This window comes from Bombus impatiens, unplaced genomic scaffold, assembly GCF_000188095.3.
Source record: "Bombus impatiens unplaced genomic scaffold, BIMP_2.2 scf_0037, whole genome shotgun sequence".
NCBI lineage: Eukaryota > Metazoa > Arthropoda > Insecta > Hymenoptera > Apidae > Bombus > Bombus impatiens.
The window spans coordinates 635,021-650,046 of record NT_176456.1 but is presented as its reverse complement, the minus strand read 5'-3'; the positions used below and the strand labels follow the sequence as shown (position 1 = coordinate 650,046).

The following is a 15,026-nucleotide window of genomic DNA, read 5'->3' as shown; positions in this document are numbered from 1 at the left end:
GACAGAGGGTGAAATAAGAAGAGGAAGAGTTAAAGAAGGAGGTGGGGGAGGCGGTACGACGCGATGTCGGATGAAAGGGGAGACGAGAAGAAGAGGATCGACGGCCCGGGTCGATCGCTCGAGCGGAAACGCGAAACCGGGCGCGCGATCGGCTCCGAGGAAATTAAAACTCGGACCTGGCGTTTACGTCTGTACTACCGATCCGTCGTGTTTGACACGAAGCACGAAGAAAAGGACAGGAGGAAAGAAAGGGATAAGGAAAAGCAGGAGATCAAAATTCTTCGGACAATGATACTCGCGCGTTTCGTTGATGGTGGGTCGCTGCGGAATTGTGAAAAATTGGCTAGTGACATGGATCTTGGTAAACGCGATGATAACCAGAGAATAGTTTCTTAGTTGTTTCGCGAATCATTAGAAGGACAAGAATTCTTTTGTCGCAGTGAATAGCGTCGTTGTTCGTGGAACGTGGTTGTTTAAGGAATTTAAGATAGTTTTGTTGCTTTGTCAAAAATAATATTTCATCGCATACGATATAGAATACAGAAATAAAATTAAATAGCCTAAAATTGCAACGTTTACGCGAAACTACAAATATCAAATCGAAGACGGAACGACCGAGAAATCAAAAATAGCGAAAAGAACGGCACCATCGAATCGACCATTCTTTCCCGAAGATTCTCCATTTTATTTCGCTGATTCTAACGAAGAACCGCGATGCATCGTACGCTTCGTTAGGCGACGATCGTATCAACTCGGTTAGCGGGAAGTTTGCATTAAAAAAAGCCGCGTTAATAGACGAGGCAGATTTCTTGGTCCGGTCGAATTAAAACGTAACGCGTGACGCTCCTAGCCGGAACGAACGTCCGTGGCTCGCAATCGCTGAAATGCAAACGCTTGTCAGCGGTATCGCGTTTTTGACGTTAATCATATTCGCGATCGAGTTATACAATACCTGTTTGTAACGAGCTGTAACTGTTAAATAACGAGCGCAGCCGTTCGTTCGTTGTTTTCGATTATCTCTGTGTTTCATTTGAATTCATTTTTGAGACCTAAGATTAAGGATTTGAAAACTATTCTATTTGCGTTCTCAAATTCTTTCATTCTAAAGCTGATTCTTTAATGAACTAAATGGATCGAATATGAAATCTGAAATATTATTTAGGGTAGGATGAAAATTAGGATAAGAGATTTAGGGTCCTTGAGGTGCACTGTGGGTGATTTGGGATTAAAGGCTCGTTCGTGTAGGTAATTGATGATTAAAGGTGCTGGATGGAAAGTGTCGTGTAAGCGAGCGAAAACTCTGGCGTTAAGGTATTGGATAATTATACCGTGCAGGTTTGATATATTACGTGACAAGTTTAATATGCGAATAATTATATAGCGCTGTGGAATGGAGGTGACAAAGAGTACGAAGTTTTATATTGTGACGCTAAGCGCTCGGTATACGGACATTTTAAAGAGTTATGAATATGAAAAAATTATAGGGGCACGGTATTTCTCACGTAAAACTATGGCAATAAATATACTCAAAGATCACAGATCGACCTCGATTGCTATAGAATTTTTATTCTTTTAATAATCCGTGTCCAAATATTCTATTTTAATGGAAGAAAATGTATACTTACCCGGAAATGTAATGCCAGTTCGTGCAATTTAATGATACTTAATGATCGATGAATTAGCGTCAAAATAGAAATGAAGGATCGACGAATAGAAAATTTATTATAACATGAACACCATTTGATTGCATAATTAAAATATTTTCCACGTCGATCACCAAAAACCTAAAAACTGAGAAATATATTCTTTTGACGTCAGGACAGTACAAAAGATTGAAAACGCATTCTCGCAATTGAAATTGGATATTTTACCCTTCAAAAACAAAAAGACAATGTCCAAACGACCAAGACTCGAGAACTCTATCCACGAAGATCCAAAACTTGCACAAACACTCCGCAGGCACACGAAAACCGTGCATCCTTCGATCGAAGCAACTGGCCAAGCAAAGATCCAAGCGGCCACAATCCAAACAACCGAGAACCAAAGAAGATTCCACTCCAGGAAAGCCAAGAACTCGATCGCGCGACCGACACCCAAACACTCGACGATCTTAATTTAGCCGTAACCGCGAACCAACGGATACCTTCGCAAATACCTTCGACTTGTTCGAAACTTCTACTTTGTTCTTTCTACCAAAGACGAGTCGATATCCATCGAACATATCCAGGTGTCCCGATATTCCATATCGTCGTTCGTAACTCGTACGCCTTTCGATCTTACCAAATAACAACTGAAAGAAACTGGCAAATAGAAAACGTAGCATTACGTAACAAGGTTTATACATTTTTCTGTTTCTCTTATTCAACCTATACAGACAGCTTTGAATGCTTTTCTTTTCAGGTGATTCTGCGATAATTTAAACAAATAGCAATCGGACGGCGGCGTTAAAATACGAAAAATTCAGTTTCTCAATTGAAATCTTTCTTCTTTCTAATCTCTTTCCCTACCATAAAATTCACACCCACTCGTCGTAGCGTCGTTCGTTCCAACATGCTCCGCTATATTTCGCGTGGATATTAGCCACGTGTGTTGAAATCCTTTTTTTCTTTTTTTTTTCTTTGTTACTAAATATTAGAGAAAATAGGATTTTTCGAGCCGTGCAGCCCGAGGTCATCGGGAATTACCATTCCTGCCGCGATAATGGTGGCGTTAAACGCATGGATCGGGTCGATCAAAGTCACATTGTTCATCGTTGGACGATGAATACTTCCACCAGCGATCATCGTTCGGACGAAGTACATAAAGAGTATCGTTGGAAAGTAGAAAACACGACGCTACGAGGAAAAGGAAAGAAGGGAGAAAAAGAAGAAAAGAGGGAAGAAAAAAAAGAAAGAACTGGAAGAAGGATGAAATTCGCCGCGATATCGATCGTTAATGGCCGGTTCTCGATTCCGGGACCGTGGTCGCGGCGGAACAAAAGGACCAACGAGTATTAACGATCGAGGACCGCGAACTGGCCGATTCGGTGGCCGATCCCGCGGCTCGATAACGTTCCACGGGCCTTTTTTCTTAATGTACTAATGCGTAATGCCAGTGTTTAATGCCGTCTGCGCCGCGTAATCACGGTGCTCTCCTGCGGCTGTAACTGATTGAAACCGCCGCGTCCTCGTGCTCTTGTTCAGGCAAAAAGGGCGCCGCGAAATTGCCCTGAACCAAGGGATAAACGGACTGGACGCGATACCGCTTCGAGATTCCGCGTTCGTTTCCTTCCTTTTCGTTCGCGGTGTCATCATCCTTTTCCCTTTTCAAACGACCACCGATTGGTAACTTCCTTTCTGGCCGATATGGATTCCACTTGCTGCTCTCACGAGACTTTCCATTATCTACGTTGTTATTCTCTAATGACGAATAATTTTTACGCGAGATATGCTCGTATGTTTACCAAGTTTAAGAACTGAGAATATGCAATCCATTCTATAGAGAACGTGTTAAGTAGTCGTGGTTTTTTTTTCACGCGACTTTAATACGTTCGAACGTTGCACGCAATAATGTGTAACAGTTTAAGTAACAGAAGCTTTTAGCACAAATGTATGTTGTAAGAAAACATCGGTCGATCGCGAATCAATCTTTATTAAATTTTTGCACAACCTTCATAATATATCGAGGTACTTTTATCGCGCGCGCAAACAAAAATCAACGTCAGGAATTATTCCACGGAGACGTAAGGCTATCCAGGCACTAGCGACAAACCTTTGATAGTTATATGTTATAATAGTTATACATATTAGAAGAAGAAGAGGAAATTGTAGTTTTGATTGATGCGAGCCAGAGCATAACGTCATATACAACTACTGAAAAAAGTAGATCAAGATTGCACGAATACTTTCGTTACACTGTATTATTTTTCCTTCGGTAACTTTCGGAAAAGGATTACTCCACACGATAAAGTTGCTACCACGGTTCGTCAAAAATTGTATAATTGCGTGACACGCGTAAGAAACTGATCATCGTACAAGGGACGTGGTTCGTCGACAAAGTATTTAAATTTCGAAAGGAACACGCCAATCACGATAATGGAAATCTCGCGAAACAACTAGTAGCTGAAAAAAAGCCGCAATACCAAAGTGACCGACTCGTGGAAATCGCGCGTAATTATCGAAACTGCGAAACACGGCATAAAAACGCTTCGAGTTCGTATTTTCGATCTCGATTATCCCCGAAGAAAGCACGCGAGCCTATTTCTTCGTCCCCGAGCATCGAAATCACCCGTGTAACACCTCGAACAGAGACCAATTCGCTTACTTGCTTACGTAACAAATCAACGTATCCCATCGCTCGTTCTTACACGCGTGTAAAGACGAGTACCACCGATGTGAAGAAAGAAAACAACGAAAAAAAAAAAAGAAAAAATTCCAAAGAAGCGAAAAAGGCTGAAACCTCCTCGGACGGAAGGAGAAACGCAGTAACCGGCCGAAACGGAGACAGAGAAGAACGGTTTTGACTGGTGGGAGGGACAAGGGGAAAGAGAGACTGCAGGTAGCTGCAATCCAATTTAAAGGCGGATATCCACGCGAGATCTTCACGATTTCTACACACGAATAAGACAGCGGGCACCGGCCGTGAAATCATATGCGGTGTCCAGTCACGGATGGCATTGCCGTCGATCGGTGTTGTCTCTCCTTTCGTAGGGAAACGCGAATTGGCGGCTCCACTCGTTCGCAATCGCGCCGATAGATGGCGACAGCGACCGGGAACGCCAAGAGCGAGCGAGCGAGTCGTTTGGCGGCGATTTGGCCGGGACTCGAGGAGTCGCGTTAGTTCCGCCGGGGCGCGTGCCCGTGCTACGCTGGTTTACAAAAAAAAAAAAAAAATGATAGAGATCATACGTCAGTTTTGGATTTGCGATAGGAGTATATTTTATTATTTGGCACGTGGTAAGAAACATCTTAGGATCGATAAGACGTTGAATTGGAAATATAATTTTCAAAATATAGCCCGACGTTGAATATCTGTTTTATTCTATTATTATAATTTTGTTTTATTAGTGTTGGAAATCTCTTGCTTAATAACTGTATTAAAGGTTAGGAGTTAAGGCAACAGGATGAGACTCGTTAACTAACACAAAGGAAACATAGCTGAATTTATAATATCCGTTCTTTATTTTATGCGTTCACAGCCCATCATCGAGTTTCCACATAGATATCAGAAGCTTCGCTGCCAATTAACAGCGATCCAGAAACGCTAGTCCCGTAAAAACAAAGAAACCTCCTACGTGTGCATAGAAGCCACGCGATATTTAAACTCGGCGTACCGAGCAACCCGCTGTTGACCAGTCCTGACACCATTAAAAGAGGATAAGAAGCAGAAGAAGAGTAGAAGGAGATGAGAACAGATAGTGAAAAGAGATACACACGATAACTCTATCAATGACGCAAGGGATCCTTTTGGAGAAAAAAGAATTTATTTTTGAGCTTCGCGGAACCCGAAACGGATACCGAACAGACATAATACGTGGATGAAAAATAAGTGGAAACGGAGAAGTCCGTGTGCCACGCAGATTTTCCTAAGAGCCAAGAGGTCGCAAATAATGAGGAAAGTAACTGGCTATGCTCGTAAAAGTTGATTGGACGGGGCGAATGAAAATAATCGCTGGGTAATAAAAATCGCGCCGAACGATCGTTGAAATATTGTAAAAAAAAAAAAAAAAAAAGTAAGAGAAAGAAAGGAAGAAAAAAAGATCGTTTCGTGCGAGAGAACCGCGATGGAAAGCCCCGCAGTCGCGTCGATAACGATCGAACAATTTCACTAACGCGACCAGAGTGTAACCACGACTGGTAATTGCCAGGGACTTAATTAAAGGACTAATTGGGTGCCGATGGAAGGACGACGGTAAACGCCCAACGAATTAAGAACGTCCGACGATGCTGCGTTCTTGCTTAATTATGCAGGCCGTGTATCAATCTTCCACCTCCAGTCTCGATCTCGCCGCGTTCAGGCCGGGAAAGTCGAGCCTCGTTGACGGAATACCGCGCGTTAATTATTATTTCGTGTCACACGGTTAGTTTTCTACGTGTGACTTTTCTTTTGGGTCTTCTCTTTGACGGTAGATTTTCGGTACAGAGCGACATGATGTTTTTTTTCCCCTGTTTCGTTTCTTTTTGGTTGTTATTTCGTGTGATTCATTGGTGGCCAGATTGAAGATTATGCGCGGGAACGTGTGAGGAATGGTATTAAATTGTAGATTTATACGAGATGAATGCGCGCTTTCTTTTTCTTGTTTTTCGAACAAGCAATGGCGCTCCGAACGAGCTAATTGTGCTCGGTCCATTCGTTACGACGCTATTAAAACCGCCATCAGCAGATCGTTATGTCACATTATTAGTTTATTTTCAGAGTTTCTATGAAATCAGATTGCGCCATTATTTCGATAATTAACGCTCTTAACGAACTCCTTTATGTTCTAATAGAAAAGAAAATAAAATAAAATAAACACTCGGCCGTGGAAATTCCATGGAAATTCTTTTTCTCTATCAAGATACATTTGTTAATTAAATAGAAATAAAATTATCGGCGCTGTTGTCTCTGTGTTTTTGGATCAGAGCGTATCAGATACGTTCAAATGTCACGCCAAACGTGTTTCGTGTCTAAAGCACGTTTTACGCTCTCTACTACGTTCTCGAGGTCGATTAAAATATTACGTAATCTTAAGTATAACGGTACGAATTACTTGATTCAAAGCTGAGTACTTTAAATGTGTAATTATACAGCACTTAGGAGACAATCGATTTAATCCGTCGAACGATTGGCAAGAAAATCATCGAGTTTTTTCTAAGCAGAATAAGCGAAAACTGTTCAGTAGTAGATATTGATTACTTCCACGACAAGTAAACGCGCTGTTCAACGAGAAAAACCTAGAACATGTTGCGCAACGAGGAGTAAAAATTCAAAATTAGAAATTAGAAACATTCCGTCAAATGCGATAGATGCATGTCAGATTCCTGCGTCGTAAACAGCAGACCATCGCCGCTCCAAGCGAAATCAATCGTAGCGAATTTTTTGCTCGTGCTTCTTGTTCTTTCGATCGATCAATTTACCCATGCAAACTAATCAAAATAATCGAAAGCCGTGCAAAAAGCCAAGCCAGCGATAAACCGTTGCGAGCGTTTTCCTAGAGGCAATTCGAGCGGAGGATTTTCGCGAAGCGCAACGAGTCACGCGCCTCGCGCTCCGTTTCCGTGAATAATGGCGATTGTGCGACCGATTTCATTAGCCTGGGTGATTTTTCCGTGAGAAGACGGCCAGAGGAGACCCCGTAGCACGCGGTCGTGCCCGCTGCAAGCGGGTTAAACGCGATTCACATCGTTCCGATTCTCACCGCGAGCCGTATGATTTATTTTTTTGTTTAAATTACGTGCCTTCCTAGTCAGGCGTTTCCTTTCCTTTGTTTACGTCGCGTAAATCTTGCGGATCGCCGAGCATGATCGACGACACGAGGGGAAACTGAAGGGTGGGGATGAGTTTGCACAAGCTGATTCGAAGGAAAACAAGGAAAAGAAAAGGAAAGGAAAGGAAAGATTCATGCGTGGCGTCGACAGAGGCGAACCTTTTATCGTCAGGATGATCGCGAAATAGAACATTATGAAAATTTAATTGGAAATGTTCCGTGAAAACAGAAGCCGCCGCAGGTTTCGAAGGGAAGAATTGTTATATGCAAATAATTAGATGAATTTATGGTCGATGCGTAACCGGGGTACCGCTTCTTTTTCTTTTCCTTTTTCGTGGGAAATCTTTGGCCACTTCGGTGTATTTAGCGTCGTATTCTGCTGCAGGTTAAATGCTTTGTATTCGAATGGTTCTGTAATCGTGTATTGTTGGTGCACCTGTTGTACTATTAAATAGATGAATCTACTTGATTTCATTCAGATTTCTAAACTAGGATTATTTAAATATATTGGCGACTTTCAACGAACGGTAAACCTATCAATCGACGAACGAAAGGCTTAATTTATTAAATAAATTTATTTTATTTTAATACCGCGGTCTTCCGTAGGATTATGCAACAACTTCTTATAAATAGCGCATCTTTTATTACGCCTCTTGTGATTTATGAAAAAAAGATAAAAGCTTGCGCGTAAAACGATACAAGAAACAGTCAATTTATATAAGTTCTTCCTGGTGATATTTCGAAATTGCGTTTCTTCGCTATCTCGGTGACAAGAATATGTCCAGGAAGAGAAGCTTAGATTCGCGATGGCCACAATGTAAAATACGCAAGAAATAACCGCACCCGGGGCGATTTAAGATACAGTAAATGACGCATGAACGCGCTCGCTGACAGTGACGCTGCCAGCTTGATGGTAATTTCGTCTCCTTTCTATATACATATATACCTACATTTTTCATCCATCTTTAAACGCCATTGGCATTAACGTGACTTCTGAAATCAACGGAACTAGTAAATTTGATAAGACAAAAAATTCGCTTATAATTTAACTTTTTTGCCACTTTGCCGTAGAATCTAATATCGCTGCTACGATGGTTGCTTTCGGTGTTTTTACACGGTGCAAAGAATCCTAATCAAGAGTAGAATATGTAATTAGTCAGTACTTTAGCAACGTCTTTGTTCCGCTGTACGTAACACGATGTAAAAGGAACTCTCTATCGCTGTTAATTCTGGCGTGCGTATTTACGATCGGTTTAATCAATCGAAATACACTCGTCCGACCAAGATCTGTCGTTACTCGCTTTGCGCAATTAGAAATTTTCAAAGAAATTTCAATATACGATAAATAGATGTGACAATTGGAACGATAGAAGTTCACATTCGGACGAGTAAATTCGATTAACAGAAGCTCGTTTATTCACACTAGCTTACACTTTGTCCCTATAAATAGATTTGTACGGTACGCGTAGAAAAGAACCGTCTATTTAGCTTCGCTGAAACTCCGTGCCACCTGACAATTATCCTCGCCTTTCGATTCCCGTTCTATCGAAACCGTGTCACCTGAGTATTCTGCGCGAGCAAAAAAACCACAACATTCCATCTGAAAATAACCCACTGTTCCAAATTGATACCATCGTCGGACCGTGCGTCACCTTTCTGAAACCTAGTTCAACAATGCCTCTGTCCAAACGAGCGACCGACGCAACGGTTCAACGTCCTCCTGGTCTATTATCATTATCATTATCCCATCAGCGGTCGTGGAAATTAATAAAATCCCCCGGACGTAGGGATAAGCAGCGCGACGTTCGAGTTCATCGGCCAATTTAAAGGACATTAGATGTCCCAAAAAGCGGCGAACCGCTCGACAGAAGAGGCAAGAAACGGCTGATCGCCCGGAGGAGGCTGGCCTCGCGCAAAAAGAGACATTCTAGCGTGCGGAAAGATATTACCGATTATATGGTATCAACGGTTTAGCGATTGCTCTCACGTACGCGTGATTTCGCTAATTCGACTGTTACCGCCGCCCCTCCGGCCCCGTGTCCGCTGCCTCTTCGATCATTACCAACCTCTGCCTCCGAGCTGTTCAATTTGCTGTCCCCTGAATCCACTCCAGTCCGTTTCGTTTCTTCTGTCTGGCCATGGCTCTCCTTTCTTTCGTATTTCCATCTTTTTTCTCCTCTCGTCCACACTCAAGCGGTAGATTTGTTGCGATTCGAGTAACTCGTTGTATTTTAACCGTTTCGAGGCTCGTTCGATGTGGAAACGGTGGAACGTGCGGTTAGTAAAGTGTTGGCCGAGTGGTTTGTCGCGAGGTTGAAGGGTTGCGCCTGTCGTTCGTCGTACTAACTTTAGCATAACTCGTCGCACGGTGTAATTTGTGCGCGCATAACGTATTAGATAGGTATAGCAAACTTGTTACGCGATATATCACAGCTGAAACTGGACAAACGAGAAACCATCAGCCTCCAATTAATCGTCAATGAACGAATTAAGCATCGAGCCGAAATTCGGTTCATCCCATTGGAGATTAATCAAATCACAATGAAAACCTTCTACGTTGAACGTTTTAGGAATTATCATCAACGAGCTACAACGGTTCGCAAGACGATAAAAACCTCTTGTTCCCTGGAAGTCTCCACTTTCACCTTCGAACAGTCGTGTTCAGAAAAACAACGACTCATTCTCCGCCTCGTACTCTCGCCTGTTTCCGGATAATCACCTTCCAAAACTCGCGTCTTTCAGCCGGTTCGCGACTTTCCCACACGGATTTTCCTCGTTTAGTCCGATAGTCTTCGTTTCTTTCGTGGCAAATCGCTCGTCCTGGGCGAAGTCGTGATGGTTCGCACGTGTGCGTGACCAGCGGAGGTCCGCCGGGTGAAAAGCAGTTCCGCGAAACGACTAAACGCTCGTCGTTACGTGAAAGGAACGCCTAAACGGTTGTGTCTAAGAACGCGGCCGGTACCGTGGGACTCGGATTTAATTCCGCACGCGAGCTGATAGGAATCCTCTTGGTTATAGGGTGGTTACACGCTGCAGAATTGCGGTTTTTCGATGAAGTGGAATTTTTAGGGTGGTTGACAGGGTAACAGCGATGGTGATAACGTTACGCGTTAAATTGCAGGAATAGAGATTGGTAGTTGATAATTTTGCAAAGATTACGTAGAATTTTTAAGATTTCAAGATTTCTTTCGATTCTTTTTATACTATGAGCTACACGATACTCGTTGGTACACGTACGGAGAAAATCGTATTATATTTTAATATACGTAAAAGGAGCGGCGAGATCTCAGCGACGAGTAAAAATACTGCGAAACTAGGAAAATCGCACTTCAACGTAACGATATCTTGAATTAACAATAACCTATAACAAATATAAAAACCAGCAGATTGCCAGGTTCACGAGTATCGCGCCTACGTGTCACCCGTGATTACCATAATTTTCACAGCCAGTCTCCTAGATCCCATAACTGTAACCTGCTCCTTCTCTCGTCAATTCATTACCAGAGGTCGGCACCGATTGGTCGTGTCGCAATTAGAACGTCGACCGGGAATAATAGAGGCGTTGAACGGTCGACGCGTTCATAACGTAACGTCGAACGCAGCTTCCGTCCAATGAAGTATATTTAGCGGTAGTCGGTGTAAAAATCGCGCAACGTCGATGAACGTCGACGTTTTCGCACACCGACTAATATTTACCGATTTTTTGGGAAATTTTTCGTCGTTACGTTTCGTTTTAATGCGTCTGCGGTTTTTGCGCTCGAAAAACGTCTTTTTTCGCCCATTTTTTTCTTTCACCGCTTCTTTTTTACCAGACTCGGTGGAATCTGAAACTGGAAATTTATTACTCGCCGTCGCGTCGCGGCACAAGTTACAGGACGTTTTTTCTACGGGTCGCTTAATGAAAAGTTAATCTTTGTTCTACAGGCTGGTAACGAAGCGACGCGGAACGTTTTGCACCAGAGTGCCACGGAATTAGAGACTTTTTGGTGCTCGTTTTCTTGTTCCCACAATTGATTAACGATCTTTTAAAGAAACACTTGACGGGATCGTGTTAAAATTCTTTCGTCTTAAAATTCAGTTTTCTGCGAGGTCAGTGTCCTTCTTCTCGCGTCCTGGACGTGTCCCGTAATTCTCCATTAGTAATTTGTTGGTGCGCCGTTACATGCCCACGATGAATGATTGTCGTTCGAGTTTCTCTGTTAGCAAACTCCACGTGTTAAAACAGACAAAGAGATTTAGATCTTTTTAATTGGATATCGACAGAGCTTTAGAAAATTACGTAGTAATCGTTACGATTATTTGGAACGTAACGCGTGGAAACATCGAACGCTCATCCTACGTACGAGTCGCGATCCCAATGATTCTCGAACGTGACAAAGAGAAAATGGCGGTTGTCTCGTGTTACAAAGTCGCGTTGTATTCGGGAAAGCCTTGCGCGATTCGCGTCGCCTCGCGTCAGCGAGCTCGGTGCGAAAAATAACGCGGCGTTCGCCTCGAATTTCGAGTGGCGTCGCTGAAACGAGGGTTTGCGACGCGGCGCTGCGTCGTTTCGCGGCCGCGTGTGCGTGCTTGAAGAAATATACAGCGGGACGCGAAAAGCGTCGCGCCGCGGTGCCGTCCTGCGTTACGTCGAGCCCGTCGGTATGCGTAAATATACAAGTTCGACGCCGACAGGGACGCTCTATATATTCGCATTGGCCACCCTGATTTTAGAAGGAGCCGTGACTACCTTCCGGTGTCGATACGTGACGTTCCGGCTACGCGAGACCCTCCAAACTGAATCACAATAACAAAAAAATTATACGAAAATGCCATCAAATTGAAAGAAATTCTCTGCTATCTTTTTCCTAGCTTTCTTCACGGGAATGTAAATTTCTCCCGATCAGATCGTGGATATTGGAATTTTCCATTTTTATAGAATTTTTAATATATTGAAAAACAGCTTCGGCTATTAATTATCTTGGTAATTGAAAAGTCTGGTGACGAAGCATGAACTGGTGTTTCTCGTTCGATCTTGGATCGATCTAATGTTGGTGCAAGAACGATCGGTTAATCGATCGTTGAGAAGTGATCGTGACTTTTGACGGAATTCCATGGAAGAACAGGTGTATCGAAATCAAGAACACGAAAGAGAAACCGGCGACCTTAGCTGCGGATTTTGCGAGTCGATACTGGAAGCACGTCGCTGGCTGACAATGAACGGCAACGAGGAAGTGGAAAAATACTAAACAACGGAAATTGCTACTTTCTTCTTTGGGATGTGTGCGTACGTGGATTTGTTTTCTAAATCGAGAAGAAACGATTTCTTCTCGTTGAATTAAAGATGTCTTTACGGTTGTCGAGACGCTAACGAGGAAAATAATATATCGTTGTTGATTGAAGATTCGGATGCGTATTGGAATGGGAGATGCCTGAAGAACTTTACCGTACGAAACTATTTTCTTTTGCATTTACTATTAGAAAGCTCGTAATCTTGTATTTCGTTTCTATCATTTTTCTTTCTCTTACTAGGTACATAGTTGTTGGCTGTAAAACGCTCTTCGAACAGGGTTCTTCCTCCGACTGTGTTTTTCACGCGTAAAAAGAATGTGTAGAACTCATTAGATGGCCACATTGGCCACACTAACGAATCAATTAGCAGAATTTTGTCTTCTTCCTACGCTCTCCATCCACCACTTCTTCGTTTTTGAAATGTACGAGAAATTCAGATAACCGAAGTCTATCCGATAATTACGTTCTACCTGCAATGCTACTTTCCAAATATGCGATTCGTATAATACTAGTAATACTACGATTATATACAGTTATTTCTCCTTTCCAGTATGTCAACAAATCAGGAAAGAAAATTTTCTAGCACGAAATTTACAATTAAATGGAGCACCACTTTTTAATTGAAAATTTCAGTTTTCAATAACAGTTTAATCTTCGATGTCGGTCTCACTCCCTCGCGGCGTTAACAACGTTTGTTATCGTTAACGAACAGGATTGCCTTGTCGATAATTTCAGATTCTTGTTAATCACGATCGATGAATCGTACGCAACGTGGACGTTTCGCCGCGACAACTCACCTAGAACTAATTGCGTTAAAGAGAATAAATTAGTTCGATTATTCGTCGATCCGTTCTTATTAATCGTCCTGTGCACATGGTCATTACGTAAGCGGCCTTCCACGCTACACGAATAAAGGAAGCGTTTTTGTCCGGACAAGGAATTATCATAAAGCTGCTTTTTATCTCGTAATTAGGGACGCGAAGAGAAGGATTTGCTTCCTTTTATTTAATTTTTTTTTTGTCAAGTCATGGTAAAGCAGCGTAACACAATAACGTAATCAGGAGAAATTGATCATAAGTCGAGGATAAACAAGAGGTAACAAGTTAGTATCGAAACGGCTCGGCAACGGATTGGTTAACGTTCGATTATAGGTATAGAAATCGCTAGCAATACGGACCAAGTCTATTAATACGATTGCAATTCTAATTCCTGCAACGCTTCATTGACAGACGACCGTGACACACAAGTGTTTTTGCGGATTTCACGCTTTTTCTCGACGCTTGACGTCACAGTTGACAGTTTAGTTTGAATTTATAATCGCGCTCCGGAATTTCCGGAGTTTGAAACTTATCTACGAACGATCGGTAAGCGTAAAAAACTGAGAATTGTTAAATATTGCGAAGCACGTGTGATACACTGAGAGAGCAAGTGGGTATTACAGGACTAAAATATTTATATCTTAAAATATAATATCCTACATTTATAAATACCATAATTCTTCTACGGTGTGTTACGAAAGAATTCGCAAGAACTTTCGCGGACGTGCACTTGGTACTATTTGTCTGTAAACACGATATTGACCGTAAAACGCGGAATTACAAGAGGAAGCGAAACGACTTCCGCCACTTTGCGTGCGGCACGTAGCTAATCTCTAATACGTTATACGGCGTTTACAGTTTGAGGACTATTCCGGGATAATTGTCACGCGTTCCTAGAAGATGTAATTTTCTTCTGACATCCTTACGTTGAACTCGATCTTAATTGCAGGTTCGTGAAACCGCACTTCTATGTATTTTGCCATCAAAGTACTACGATTAATCCTTCTGATCGCTGGCGATTCATAGATTTATAAGGATGTTGAAATGTAAATGATAAACGAAGAGATATCCATGAAACGTAAGGGAAACGCGATATGTTAGTTCCAGCTAGCTTTGGATTAAATTATTTAATTTGTATTCCATGTTGCTTCGTATCTTAATTCAGATTAGAGCAACCTAAAAATAACGAAAGATGAATTTGTTGTTTGGCAGGATTCGCAGAACGGCCCGGTGCTGGACCGATGGAGCATCTGCTCTCCTGAAGAGGAGCCGCTGGTACTACAGCAGTTCCTCAGATTCGCCGAGACGCGTCCATTCGTGCAGCAGTTGCTGCTGGCCGCCGGGACGCCGGGGACGGATGCTATGTCACCAAGCAGACGACCTTCGCCGCCGACGATGCCACTAGCACATTTACCACCACCTCTACACCTACTCCACTGCGGTCTCCCGCCTCCAGGCTCGAGGTTACCACCTCCTCTGCCACCACCGCCGCC

The 15,026-nt window shown here is 42.6% G+C and overlaps 1 protein-coding gene across 1 annotated transcript in view; it reads left to right on the top strand.

The window, feature by feature from the left end:
* Positions 1 to 15,026, top strand: part of LOC100750063 (zinc finger protein basonuclin-2-like) — a 33,429-nt gene that overhangs the window by 11,566 nt on the left and 6,837 nt on the right. The window contains 1 exon segment of the mRNA XM_024370253.2: positions 14,746 to 15,023. Coding sequence (XP_024226021.1) covers positions 14,896 to 15,023 — 128 coding nt within the window. The 5' untranslated portion in view covers positions 14,746 to 14,895.